General features: G+C 35.7%; 2 protein-coding genes across 2 annotated transcripts in view; both read left to right on the top strand.

Annotated features, from left to right (window-relative positions):
• The first annotated feature begins 180 nt into the window (after window positions 1-180).
• LOC146729577 (uncharacterized) lies at window positions 181-8733 on the top strand. Its single transcript, XM_085495396.1, has 7 exons — window positions 181-202; window positions 626-877; window positions 4249-4494; window positions 4842-5096; window positions 6523-6636; window positions 7515-8665; window positions 8716-8733. Exons 1-7 carry the CDS (start codon window positions 181-183, stop codon window positions 8731-8733), a joined length of 2058 nt encoding a protein of 685 aa, XP_085351522.1.
• Window positions 8679-14760, top strand: part of LOC102807312 (uncharacterized) — a 49894-nt gene continuing 43812 nt past the window's right edge. Inside the window, exons 1-9 of the mRNA XM_085495178.1 lie at window positions 8679-9575; window positions 10149-10253; window positions 10506-10619; window positions 10899-11018; window positions 11381-11503; window positions 11602-11712; window positions 12258-12374; window positions 12968-13084; window positions 13981-14103. Of these exons, the coding sequence (XP_085351304.1) occupies window positions 8750-9575; window positions 10149-10253; window positions 10506-10619; window positions 10899-11018; window positions 11381-11503; window positions 11602-11712; window positions 12258-12374; window positions 12968-13084; window positions 13981-14103 (1756 nt within the window). The 5' untranslated portion in view covers window positions 8679-8749. The remainder of the gene's footprint in view (window positions 9576-10148; window positions 10254-10505; window positions 10620-10898; window positions 11019-11380; window positions 11504-11601; window positions 11713-12257; window positions 12375-12967; window positions 13085-13980; window positions 14104-14760) is intronic.

Raw genomic sequence — 14760 nt, forward strand, 5'->3', positions numbered from 1 at the left:
TATGTCAGTTATGTGTTGGTATTATATTTCAGATATTAATGAGTGTGAACTACCCGATGACCATGATAACGCTGACAATTGTGATACAAATGCAGATTGCATCAATACAATGGGAAACTTTACATGTGAATGCCATACTGGTTATCACATTAATGGCACTACATGTGATGGTAAGTATTCATGACGTGCTTATTACTACTTTGTTAGAATCACGATACATTTCATCTCCCGCAAAGTTGACCCTTACAAAAAAATTCTTTCAGGATAGACTATTATGAATATCATTATGTTAACCATGCATCTCGCGTGTCATTGGAACAATCAAGTATTATTCTTGTATTAGCAATCGAATTACCATAATACCTTCATAAGACGCCCCATCTCTAATTGAAATCGCACCATTTCAGAACCAAACATTTACCATTTCTCATATGTGTAGATGCTCTTATACAAGCCACACCCCTCTATTGTATTGTATCATTTTAATAGAAGCTGCATCACCTCTTTTGCATTGTACCATTTGAATAGAAACCACTTCCGCTATGTTACATTATATCATTTTAATGGAAATTACGGATTCTAAAACATATTGTTAGTACCAGTATTTTTATTCTACCATAAACAGATGACAATGAATGTGATGCTAACGACACATGCTTGGGTATTAATGAAGCAATATGCGTCAATCTTCCTGGAACATATAGTTGTGGTTGTGCCAATGGTTACCGTGGTGATGGGATAATCTACTGTGACGACATCGATGAATGTAGGGAAACGCCAGACATATGTCACATAGATGCCATATGTAACAATACAGCAGGGTCCTATTATTGTGAATGCAAGAATGGTTTCCATGGTAATGGAACAGAATGTCAAGGTAAACACATATAAACAAATGCAAGTGTTAATTACATGCAGTTATTTCATACCACACAATCATTTTATGTATTGATATTTTGCATAGCAATACAATGCACGAATTAACCTTTTTTTAAATTTACATCTTTTTCAACGTCAAGCAACATATTTTATTTGAATTTGATTTCATTTACCGATATTATTATCATCACGGTATGCCATATTATCTTGTATGACAAAATGAAGTATCAATATCATTTGTACGTTTGATGACCGCACACAATTATAAAGTTCACATCCAACCAACAAACAAACAAATGGTTTTCAAAGATGTGCTGGTTACAGACATCATATTCAGAAAGTGCACAATAAGTTTATTAGTATCTCAACCATTCATCAGATTTTAATGAATCTTGGCACATGGGTAATCTGAGGTAATATTCTGAGAATATTAATTACCTGTTTTACATAAATTAAAACTCCCTGATATTGATGCATGCATGTAGGACAAGCTCATAAATACAACAAATCACAGATCTACAATCAATTGTTTTTGTTTTATGAACTTCAATACTGTAGATTATATTGCTTTCGCATTGTGCATCAGAGAAGAACTGCTTTTTTGTTTAATTTTTTTTATTTAATTATTCTCCATTTCTACTTAATTCATACATATAATTCATGTATTCAATACCTTCAGCACATGGGAGTTTATTTCAAGCTTTTTTTGGTTATTCGATATTATTAATCAGTTACATTTATATGAAATTGTTGTATGGTGCAAAATGATCATGTGGTGTGAAGTGGCCCTGTGGTTTGAAATGATCATGTGGTGTGAAGTGGCCATGTGGTGTGAAATGGTCATGTGGTGTGAAATGGTCATGTGGTGTCAAATGGCCATGTGGTGTGAAGTGGTCATGTGGTATGAAATGGTCATGTGGTGTGAAATGGGCATGTGGTGTGAAATTGCCATGTGGTGTGAAATGGTCATGTGATATGAAATGGCCATGTGGTGTGAAGTGGCCATGTGGTGTAAAATGGTCATGTGATATGAAATGGCCATGTGGTGTGAAGTGGCCATGTGGTGTAAAATGGTCATGTGGTGTGAAATGGCCATGTGGTTTGAAATGGCCATGTGGTGTGAAATTACCATGTGGTTTGAAATCACCATGTGGTGTGAAGTGGCCATGTGGTGTGAAATGGTCATGTGGTGTGAAGCGGTCATGTGGTGTGAAATGGCCGTGTGGTGTGAAGTGGTCATGTGGTGTGAAATGGTCATGCGGTGTGAAATGGCCATGTGGTGTGAAGTGGTCATGTGGTGTGAAGTGGTCATGTGGTGTGAAATGACCATGTGGTGTAAAATGGTCATGTGGTGTGAAATGGCCATGTGGTGTGAAATGGCTATGTGGTGTGAAATGGTCATGTGGTGTGAAGTGGTCATGTGTAAAATGGTCATGTGGTGTGAAATGGTCATGTGGTGTGAAATGGTCATGTGGTGTGAAATGGTCATGTGGTGTGAAATGGTCATGTGGTGTGAAGTGGTCATGTGGTGTGAAATGGCCATGCGGTGTGAAGTGGTCATGTGGTGTGAAATGGTCATGTGGTGTGAAATGGCCATGTGGTGTGAAGTGGTCATGTGGTGTGAAATGGCCATGCGGTGTGAAGTGGTCATGTGGTGTGAAGTGGTCATGTGGTGTGAAGTGGTCATGTGGTGTGAAATGTCCATGTGGTGTGAAGTGGTCATGTGGTGTGAAATGGCCATGCGGTGTGAAGTGGTCATGTGGTGTGAAGTGGTAATGTGGTGTGAAATGACCATGTGGTGTGAAGTGGTCATGTGGTGTGAAATGACCATGTGGTGTGAAGTGGTCATGTGGTGTGAAATGGCCATGCGGTGTAAAGTGGTCATGTGGTGTGAAGTGGCCATGTGGTGTGAAATGACCATGTGGTGTGAAGTGGTCATGTGGTGTGAAGTGGTCATGTGGTGTGAAGTGGTCATGTGGTGTGAAATGACCATGTGGTGTGAAGTGGTCATGTTGTTTGAAATTACCATGTGGCGTGAAATGGTCATGTGGTGTGAAGTGGCTATGTGGTGTGAAATGGCCATGTGGTGTGAAGTGGTCATGTGGTGTGAAATGGCCATGCGGTGTGAAGTGGTCATGTGGTGTGAAGTGGTCATGTGGTGTGAAATGACCATGTGGTGTGAAGTGGTCATGTGGTGTGAAGTGGTCATGTGGTGTGAAATGACCATGTGGTGTGAAGTGGTCATGTTGTTTGAAATTACCATGTGGCGTGAAATGGTCACGTGGTGTGAAGTGGTCATGTGGTGTGAAATGGTCATGTGGTGTGAAATGGCCATGTGGTGTGAAATGGTCATGTGATATGAAGTGGCTATGTAGAATTAAGTGGCCAATTGCAGTACGAAATAACTGTGTGATACAAAGTAAATTCGATTGGGATAAAGTGATTTTGAAACAAAGTGATTTTAATTGCTGAATATGATACAAAAGAACACAATTTTTAAGTTACTCATCTTGTAAAACTGCAGATTGTGTACATTACTTTATGTTGTGTTATCATCAGTCTTATAACAGTTGATCTTGTTGAACATTTTAGGACATAATTTCACCACAGTAGACTATATGACTAGAAACATAAATTAGATTATGTCGCTATGGAGACTAAGCAGTTGACCAATAGAAATCATGGGATTGGGATTGAAAAATTCATGCTAAGTGTTGCAGAGAAAATATGTTGGCACATTCAAAAAATAAAAATGTAAAGATGGGACAACAAGGAAATAAATAATTTTTAATTTCATAATTATAAAAATACAGTCATACCCTAACTATTGCAATTATGCACCATGGCTGTACTCACTGTCACAACCCTTTGAGCGCAAAATCTTTTTTTCTGCTAAATTTTTTTCACATTTTCTATATTTTTCAATCTTAATTTTGGAACAAACTAACATAATGTGACATTTCTTCTTAGTTTTAATAAAAAAAATTATTATTAAAATTTCTAGATGCTGCTTTAAGGGTTAAAACACAAAGTTTATCATTCGTTTCAAAACGTATCAGCACTTATTTGAACATTCAAATTTGTCTCTATATGGAGTAAACTACGTCATCAAATTTGACTCGTTTCAGGTTGTTGACGTGACATGCAAACACTTTCCTTTGTTTTCATTGGTTGCATCAAGCACTATACAATCGTGACGCAACAGAATCCTGTCTATGGGGCAATAAAACAATCACAGCACTGCTTTCATGCATATTTTGTGGCGATCTCTTTATAACATCATATTTTTACATCGTTACTATCATATATATGCTAATTTTAGAGATCTGTTTTGATGCAAACATGTTTTCTAACTATCCATATTCCCAGATGATGATGAGTGTGCCGGTAATTCACACGACTGTGCTGTGAATGCTACCTGTAAAAATACCCATGGATCTTATGGTTGCCAGTGCTTGCAGGGATTTACTGGTGATGGGAAAGATTGTGCGGATATAGATGAATGCGCACAAAACTTAGATGAGTGTGCTGAAGAGGCCAATTGTTTAAACACTATAGGATCAGTTGACTGTCAATGTTTCAAAGGATATGAAGGAAATGGCACTGTGTGTATTGGTATGTATACCCAATATTTATTGAATTCCAAATGGTGAAACTCTAGGGAAAACAAACCCCGTACAATGTAGAGAGCTAGAGTCCTCATCATGTATATTTTGTATAAGATTGCCAATGATCGGACGTCAAGTGAAGTATAGCCACAACACCGCTAAATTTAATCTTTATGATTTCAATATCGCGAAACTAATTACAGTTGCTCCTCTCATCAAAATTAGCTCAACTTTTTACAGAATGATCACTATATCCAGTTTTATTCTGTAGGGACTAAATTCGGTATTGATACTCCAAAAAAATAAAATTCACCATTAATGAAATTATGATTTATTTTATACCTCTATTTACAGATGTTGATGAATGCTTACCAGGTGCAAACAACACATGTGTTCATGTTCATGCTACATGTGACAATCTTCCTGGGACATATACTTGTGGTTGTAAAACTGGGTACGAGGGTAATGGAATGACACACTGTAAAGACACCAATGAATGTGATGAAGGTCTATACACATGTCATGCAGATACAATTTGTGTAAATACAGAAGGATCCTATGAATGTCATTGTAATGAAGGTTTTTATAAAAATGGAACACAATGTAAAGGTAAACAAAAACTTCTAATACCATTCAACAGATTTTAATGAAATTCGCTACATAGATTATCGCGACCAATACACAAATCTGTTGTTTTTGATTTAATTCCCATGCATATTAATCATTAATTTGCATATTAACGAGCCAATTTAGCTTGTCCACTAATCTCTCAACCACTCACCAGTTTCAATGAAGCTTGGTACATAGGTGCTCTGGGATAAGCTATATACATATTTAGTTTAGGGTTAAATTATGTGCTTATTAATTACCTTATTTGCATAAATTAACAAATTTATAGGTGTTCATAAAGATGCATAAGTGTAATATCTCAAGCACTGTGACGTGACATGCAACTAGTGCTATAATAAAGGGGTTTGACAAGAGATACGACTAACATACCACATAACACATACCACATACCACACATACCACATAACACATACCACATAACACATACCACATAACACATACCACATAACACATACCACATAACACATAACACATACCACATAATATCTTGATCAAGGCAGGGTTGTTGTCAAAATAAGACTTCAATGATTTGGGGTAAAATAAATATAATTTTTGATTTATTTCACTTGAAGTTGTTCTTCTAATATAGTAAATACAGTGTTCCGTATTCGTACTTCATGCCTCCAATTCCCTTAGCACACGGAAGTTTTTTCTAAGCTTTCTTTAATTTGGATTTAATGTGGTAACCTGTTATTGGCTCCTGACACAACAGACTAGTATAAATAGAAACACAAATGTGTAGCCTATATTATCCTTATTCTCCATTTTCAGAGTACTTATAACCACTCCTGAGTAATGAAACATTCAAAATAACTAATGAAAATCAGTGTTTTCCCTCATACTGCTACTCACTGTAATCAGCTACACTATTAACCCATTGAGCGCTAAAGTCAACTGTATATCAAGATATACAGCTAATGGGAAATTATAACCGTCTGTTCCAAAATTGAAGAAATTTGATAAAAGATTGTGGGGTTCACCGGATTAAAATACAAAGTTGATGGGGTTATATGTTTTACATCTAATCATTACATTGCAAGTATTCAGTAGTTGCACTGAGTTATATATCACAAATAACACGTTGATATATTCTTGACAGACACCAATGAATGTGAACAAGGACATTCATGTAATACTCCCACTGAATTATGCATCAACATAAGGGGCAGGTATGAATGTACCTGTAATATGTTTGAAGGATACTATGTAAGAAATGGAGAGTGTGTCAATAAGTATACTGTTTGCAATATTACAATTTAAAGATAATTATAGACTTTCACTGAAAACTGAATTTCTTAGTCTGTTTGATAATGAAGGATATTTACAAAATATACTTATATTGAAATATATTGTATTTACAGCAATTTACAAAATGTACTTATATTCGAATATAATGTATTTACAGCAATTTCGTGTGAGAACAATAATTGTGCAAGTAATGCTACATGTACACCTGATGGAAAAAAATATATTTATGAGTCACCAGATTTGATCGGCAGTCCTGGAAGGGTATGCACAGGTAATAGAGTAATGTATGCATTAGTGGATATTACACATTTATAACCCAATGAAAACCGGTAATCTTAGAAAGTAGATGTGAGTACTGCACTTGAGTGATTGTTTGAGTAATTTGAGTACTTGGAAAAACCATAACCAATGAAGAAGTACTAAAGTATTTTGTATAACGCGCCAGCCTTCAAAAACGTTAAGTTGTCAAGTTGCAAATAAAAGTTTGTGACAATATTTAATTATCAAAATAAATAAATATAACAAGGAAAAATATTGCTCGTAAAAACTCAGAATCTGGCATTTCTTTAAAGGGCCACAGTACTCACACACTGCACGTTCGAATTAAAATCGACTCACAGGGGACACTCAAAAAATGCAAATGTTTACACATTTTTGTAGAAAATTGCTAAACGTCCGATACACATTTTCAGGTTGGCTAGTAAAGACTAAAATTTAAATTACATGTCAGCTTGGTCACAGAATAAATCTTGTGTGCGAATATTAGATACGACGATTAACTTTGTTTAACACGCTCGAAGTTATCAAAATAATATGATGATTCGCGTCAGATCACTAATATCACCAACTCCAAAAAATATTGAAGTATCATTGTTGTAAATTTAATCCAACACACAAACCAGATCGTATGAATGTCAGATTATTTGATTTTAACAACTGTCAAGCAGTTGGACATGTTATCGGTCTAAATTAAACATCACACAAACCAGTTAACAATGCATTTTGAATCGGTTATATTGTATTGGCCAAAACACGACTAGACGCAAACATTATATGATTATAGCGTTCAGCTGTTTTAACTGATCGGCTGTGATGGTAATCCATACTGCCCTCACTAACACTAGAATAACTATTTATTCTTGTATTCAGACACAACAACATATGTTGAAGTATCAACATATATATATACTGATACAGTGGATCTAACAACAGAAGATACAACTGGAGGTGCAACAATAATTCTAGACACAACAGTGGATGTGACAACAGAAGGTGAACATGCAACAACTGGTGATATTGTGACAACTGGAGGTGAAGAGGCAACAACAGAAAGTGTCATGGAAACATCAGAAAACATTGAATTAATAACAACAGTCTTTGATACAACAATGTTTGCAAACACAGAAAGTGAGGATACAACAACAGAAAGTGTTATTGAAAGAACTGAAGGTGGGGATGCAACAAATGAAAGTGCAGAAACAACAGATGTAATTGGATTACCAACAACAGCCATAAATACACCAATGTTTGCAACAACAGAAGCTGAGGGCGCATCAACGGTAAATGTTGTGGAATCAACAGATGTAATTGAATTAACAACATTACTCATAGATAAAACAGAATTTGCAACAACAGAGAGTGCTGTGGCAACAACCGAGGATAAAGATGACATAACAGGAAGTGTTATGGAAACAACAGATGAAATTGGATTAACAACATCAGCCAGAGGTGAGACTACAACAACAGAACGTGTTATTCAAACAACTGAAGTTGAGGATGCAACAACAGAAACTGGTGGCGTATCAACTGATGCAGTTAAATTAACAACAATCATAGCGACAACCGTGTATGCGTCAACAGAAGCTGATCATGCAACAACAGAAGGCGTTAGAACAACTGAAGATGATGTTGCAACAACATCGGATTCCATTACAATAGCAACAACTCTCATAGATGCAACTGTATATGTGACAACAGAAAGTGAGGATGGCACAACAGTCATGGATACAACTGTGGGTGTGACAACAACAAGTGAATATGTAACAACAGAAGGTATTGATAGAACATCAGAAGGCGCCAAAGGCACAGCAACAGACATGGATACAACTGTTGGTGCGACAACAACAAGTGAATATGCAACAACAGAAGGTTTTGATACCACATCAGAAAGCGCTGAAGGCACAACAACAGTCAAGGATACAACTGTGGGTGCGACAACAACAAGTGAATATGCAACAACAGAAGGTTTTGTTACCACATCAGAAAGCGCTGAAGGTACAACAACAGTCATGGATACAACTGTGGGTGCGACAACAACAAGTGAATATGCAACAACAGAAGGTATTGATAGAACATCAGAAGGCGCTGAAGGCACAGCAACAGACATGGATACAACTGTTGGTGAGAAAACAACAAGTGAATATGCAACAACAGAAGGTTTTGATACCACATCAGAAGGTGCTGAAGGTACAACAACAGTCATGGATACAACCGTGGGTGCGACAACAACAAGTGAATATGCAACAACAGAAGGTTTTGATACCACATCAGAAGGTGCTGAAGGTACAACAACAGTCATGGATACAACTGTGGGTGCGACAACAACAAGTGAATATGCAACAACAGAAGGTTTGGATACCACATCAGAAGGTGCTGAAGGTACAACAACAGTCATGGATACAACTGTGGGTGCGACAACAACAAGTGAATATGCAACAACAGAAGGTCTTGATACCACATCAGAAGGTGCTGAAGGTACAAAAACAGTCATGGATACAACTGTGGGTGCGACAACAACAAGTGAATATGCAACAACAGAAGGTCTTGATACCACATCAGAAGGTGCTGAAGGTACAACAACAGTCATGGATACAACTGTGGGTGCGACAACAACAAGTGAATATGCAACAACAGAAGGTGTTGATAGAACATCAGATAGCGTTGAAGGTACAACAACAGTCATGGATACAACTGTGGGTGTGACAACTACAGTTAAAGACATAACAACTACAATAGGTCATATATTAACCACAACAATTGAAGGAACATCATCTGCTGAATCAACCACTCCTAAACATATAACAACTGCTAAACATACAACCACGGAAAGTGTTCAAACCACTTCAAAGGTCCCTGAAATTACAACAACAACAAAAACAACAACAACAACATCAAATACACAAAGCTCAGTGTCATCGACATATATATCAGGTAAGTAAAAAATTAATCAGAATATATAATAATGTCGGTGAATTGTTAAGGGAAAAACACAGTCGAGTATACCACTAGATATTGCATCATTCACTACATATATGCATGGACTACAGGAAAGTGAAAATAATGAGTGAATTGTGCAATAACTACATGTCTGCAACGATAGTTTATTCCTTTTCTATTATACCAACTTCATTATAAATTCGGATACATTCAAAAACATCTTTAAATATGAACGTTCTACTTGCTAATGTGGTTAAATGAATGGAGACCTAGAACTAGAATTAAGGGTTTAGTGCTGGGCGAAAATATGTCATGGGTTGTTCTTGAAAATCTTTGTTAATACTATGTCATCAGCAGGGGAAATGTATAATTAGCTAATCACAAGAGTACTGCAAAGTATGTACCAAGGCAGTACGATAACGCATCGACTTCCACTGCACAATGGTGGTTATGATCACCGTATTGCCTTGGTGCATACATTGCGGTATTCTCGTAACAATCTCATATTATGATACACATTATACGTGAGAAAACTGTTTTTAACTCATTCATTTAAATTTCATTAAGGCCCTTGTGACAGCGGACCATGTGAGAATGGTGGCATATGTACTGAAGACGATGGTTACGTGTGTGAATGTCCTATGTTTTATACAGGGAAAAACTGTCAGTTAGGTAATACATTTTAATTACCATTTTTATGTGTGTCGCTTAACATTTGAAGTAATGTAATATCAAGAATGTATAAACAAATTGAAGAAACCATGTAAATTGCGATGTGTAATCACACAATTTAAAAAAAAACTGCTTTTCAAGAAATCAGAATGCAAATTAGTGAGTATGTGAAAGACCATTTTTGATATTATCCTTGTTTATTTGCAAATTGGGTAATTTGTAAATTTACGTTTAACTATGTTTTATTTTCAGTGATAAAAGCTTGTAAAAGTTGGCCCTGTCTAAATGGTGCTACTTGTCGTGATCAGAGTCCAGGACATTATACCTGTGATTGCTTACCAGGATACACGGGAGATCTCTGTCAAGGTGCGTCATAGACTAAATGTTATGGTTAGATGAATTTACTAATATTATAAATGACGTAGATGTGTAGTGTTGAACAGACAGACACACATAAGTCAACAACAATATACTAGATTTGAAGAATAAAATTTATTCAACAAGAGATTATAAAATGTTATATATTTTAGTTTACAAAATGGGTAAACACGACTGGAATAAAGTTGATTGGGACATTTTCAAGTTTAGCTCTGACGAGCAGAGACGACGTGACATTCAATGTGTATATGTGTTTTACACTTGTAGTACAATTGCCCCTACTATGTCGACGTAATTGCAATTTCGGTTCATGTGAGCTGGTGGAAGGTTACCCTACATGTCACTGTTATGACGGCTATGGTAATTCTCCAAGTGGCAAATGTGTTGGTAAGTGTAACAATCTATTATGATGTACACATATTTAACTTATTGAATGTCAACTTTTGCAACATAGTCAGACATTTACAGTCTGCATTTTTCTACATAACATTCTGGTGAAAATTGACAAATCTTTTGATCAATTACTACAAACAATGTCACAGTTTGTCCTTTCGATCCAAAATTGAAACTAAATTTATCAGAATATACAGAAAATGTTAAAAAAAATATTAAATAAGTTTATGCAGGAAAAATACTAAAAGAAACAAAAGTGGTAACTGTCAAGTGTCGGTAAGATGTACCAACCTTGGTGCAAAGGAATTGTGTAATCCTTATTACATTGTATGAGTATTAATATTATTTCTTTTCAGATTTAGACATGTGTTTACAAGAGAGGAACGACTGTTCTCAGATTTGCGTTGATTTACCAGGCAGATTTCAATGTCTGTGCAGACAGGGCTATGTTTTAGAAGATGATTATATTACATGTACAGGTACATATAGTTTAACTTCATTTTCACATGTAATACCATTACTCTTTATTAATGGTTTTTATATTGATATGTTGATGACGTCATAATTAAACCAACAGATATTAATGAATGTGAAAGCAACCCATGCATCCATGGAACCTGTAAAGATGAGATTAATGGGTTTAGATGTACATGTTACCCTGGGTACACTGGAACTATTAGTTGTGACGGTACGTTATAACAAGTTATAGTTATAGATGTAATTACGTATTTATTCTAAAACTACACAACATGTCAAGCGAATTGGCGCGCTCTCTAATTATTTACTGATTTCATAATTGGATATATACAGACTTGTCAGAAAGTATTCATGCACCTTTAAATTAATCATTTCTGTAATCAAAAATAACAATTCTGGATAAAATTTCGTGTTGTCTTTAAAAAAATTAAGATTGTCACAATCATTTGGTTGATTTGTGTTTAGTTTTCATATCAAAGATGCCTAAAATGAAACATCCGAGACTGAACAAAATGTCTAAATATATTAGTCGATGTGAAAACATCGTCTGGAAGTAGCACGCAGTACATGTTTCCTTTCATTTAACATGGTATTTACAATGCCGTTTATTCAGTGTTATTTACTAGTAGAATATATAGCTGTTGGGCACCGAGATAGAGACAGCTGCTGATGTAGATATAGTTTCACTAATAATCTCATACATTGCTAGACGGTAACACATAGTGTATGTGTTGATATAAATTGTTACATTTACAGAAAGAAAAGAATGTGAAAGTTATCCCTGTTACTATGGTGACTGTACTGACTTAGTGAATGCCTACCAATGCACGTGCTGGCCCGGTTTTGAATCTGCAGAAGAGAACTGTTTAAGAGGTATGATTTCATTCTCTATTTAATAGACTGGCGTCATGTACACAATGGAGAAATCTTCCTAATAGATTATCACTTGTAACATCAAAGGTAACAGTCTTCGTTACTGTTCCCATGTGACATACAGGTCATCGAACTGTTGTGTCATATGCTTACATTTTTGCGAATGTCAGTATGCGGACGTTAGCTTTCCGGTCAGTCCGCAAACTGTCATTAACAGGGACGCATTTATATATATTTAGCGCACGGCTTGACCTCTTGACTAATCAGAATCCAGGATTTGCAGTGAATTATAATTTGTAATTTACTATTTGGCAGACTAAATAATCATACAATTAGCATAGAAAAATACACGAAATTCTACAACTCTCTAACAAGAACATTTATTTCCAAAATGATAGACATGACAGTTAAAAACAAACTGTCCCAAACTCTCTACAGAACTGGATTAAACTCTGATTTGATTGTCTTAGGAGAACTTGACTTAATGTCTCAGGTTTGAAGTCATAGAAATTATTGCAGAATAAATATTATTTAACATTTTAAATGCTTCAAACGAAATTTAATGTTAATGATATTTTGTTTTGAATCACAAGAAATTGACGAGTGTGAAAGTAGTCCGTGTGTCGAAGGTCAAGGTGTATGTATTGACCGGATAAACAGATATGAATGTAGATGTCGACCGGGATGGACTGGAATAAACTGCCAGACAGGTAAGATAAGCTGTCATCAGATTAAACTGGCTTTGTTGATGAACCTATTCAGCGCAGGTGATACTGACAATACTAATTTCCAACTTGATCATTTCACAATGCTACTGTGAAAAAATAATATAGAAATTAAACACGGGGTGTTGAGAACAATGTAATGTAGCATCATGTAGTATTGATCATATTTTAAGCGGTATTTCATAACATATTTACCAAACCAGCCAGTATGCCAGGCTGGGTTGGGAAAAAAGCGGTTCAATTTTGAGGAAATTTCTCACATAATCTTTGTTCTCCGATCTTTAATCTTATCTACCACACCGTAATCAGGCCACGGCGTGTAACCATGGAAATTGTAGAGCACGCCCATTGAATAATTAAAACTTTGGTTTCCAACATGTGTTTCATAAATACATTCCTGTTAATGCAACTGAACTTATTATTGACAACAACATCTTTGGGACCAAATATACAGTATGTACCCAGGCCCAGACAGAATCATGATCCTTAGAAACCTCCTCTCCCGAGTACAAACTAATAGTTTCCCTAAAAATTTGTGTCACGGCGCCAAGCCGTATTCGGCCTGTGTTGACGCGTGAAACTGGTCTTCTCGCTTTTCTGTAAAATGTAATAATGGACGTAAATTGTAATTTTAATCATTCATTCAAAAACGTTTGTTTTTACGTGTTTACATATTATGTTTTGTATATTTAAAATGTTTCTTTATTCATAAGTATTATTATGTTGGTCCCGTGAGTATGTGTTCACAAGATTTCACAAAATCAATCACACAAAAAAAGAACTTTCGGTTGAGTTGTCCAACTGGGATAATAACAACATGTGTTACCTTTCTGTTTATGCAATGAATTATGATCTCATGTGATGAATATTTAAACTTTCAGACATTGATGAATGTGACAAGGGTTTGGATAATTGTCATATCTATGCTAATTGTACAAATACTGTGGGAAGTTTTACTTGTCAATGTCATGATGGATATTATAAAGATGGTAATGAATGTAAAGGTAAGAAAATTTACTGTCTAGAATTCACGTTAACATGTTACATTTGTATGTATTAGTGTTGGGATTTTTTGGCACATTTGTACATCACAGTGTTCATTCCGTATGGCAACATCTGCTTTTTGTGTATGGCAACATTTACTTTTTGTGGATGGCAACATCTGCTTTTTGTGTATGGCAACATTTACTTTTTGTGGATGGCAACATCTGCTTTTTGTGGGTGGCAATAAATGATTGACAATATCTGCTTGTTGCGTGTGGTGATATCTGCTGTTTGTGTCTGGCGATACTTGCTTACTGTGTATGGCAATATATGCTTACTGTGTATAACAATATTTGCTTATTGTGCGTAGCGACATCTGCTTATTGTGTGTGTGATATCTGCTTATTATGCATGGCGATATATGCTTATTTATGTATAGCGATATCTGCTTATTATGCATGGCGATATCTGCTTTTTGTGTATGCGATATTTGCTTATTGTGTGTGCGATATTTGCTTATTGTGTATGTGATATCTGCTTAATTATGTATGGCGATATATGCTTATTTATGTATAGCGATATCTGCTTATTATGCATGGCGATAGATGCTTATTTATGTATAGCGATATCTGCTTATTGTGCATGGCGATATCTGCTTATTGTGTATGCGATATTTG

The sequence above is a fragment of the Saccoglossus kowalevskii genome, chromosome 21 (genome assembly GCF_978046115.1).
Source record: "Saccoglossus kowalevskii chromosome 21, keSacKowa6.1, whole genome shotgun sequence".
NCBI lineage: Eukaryota > Metazoa > Hemichordata > Enteropneusta > Harrimaniidae > Saccoglossus > Saccoglossus kowalevskii.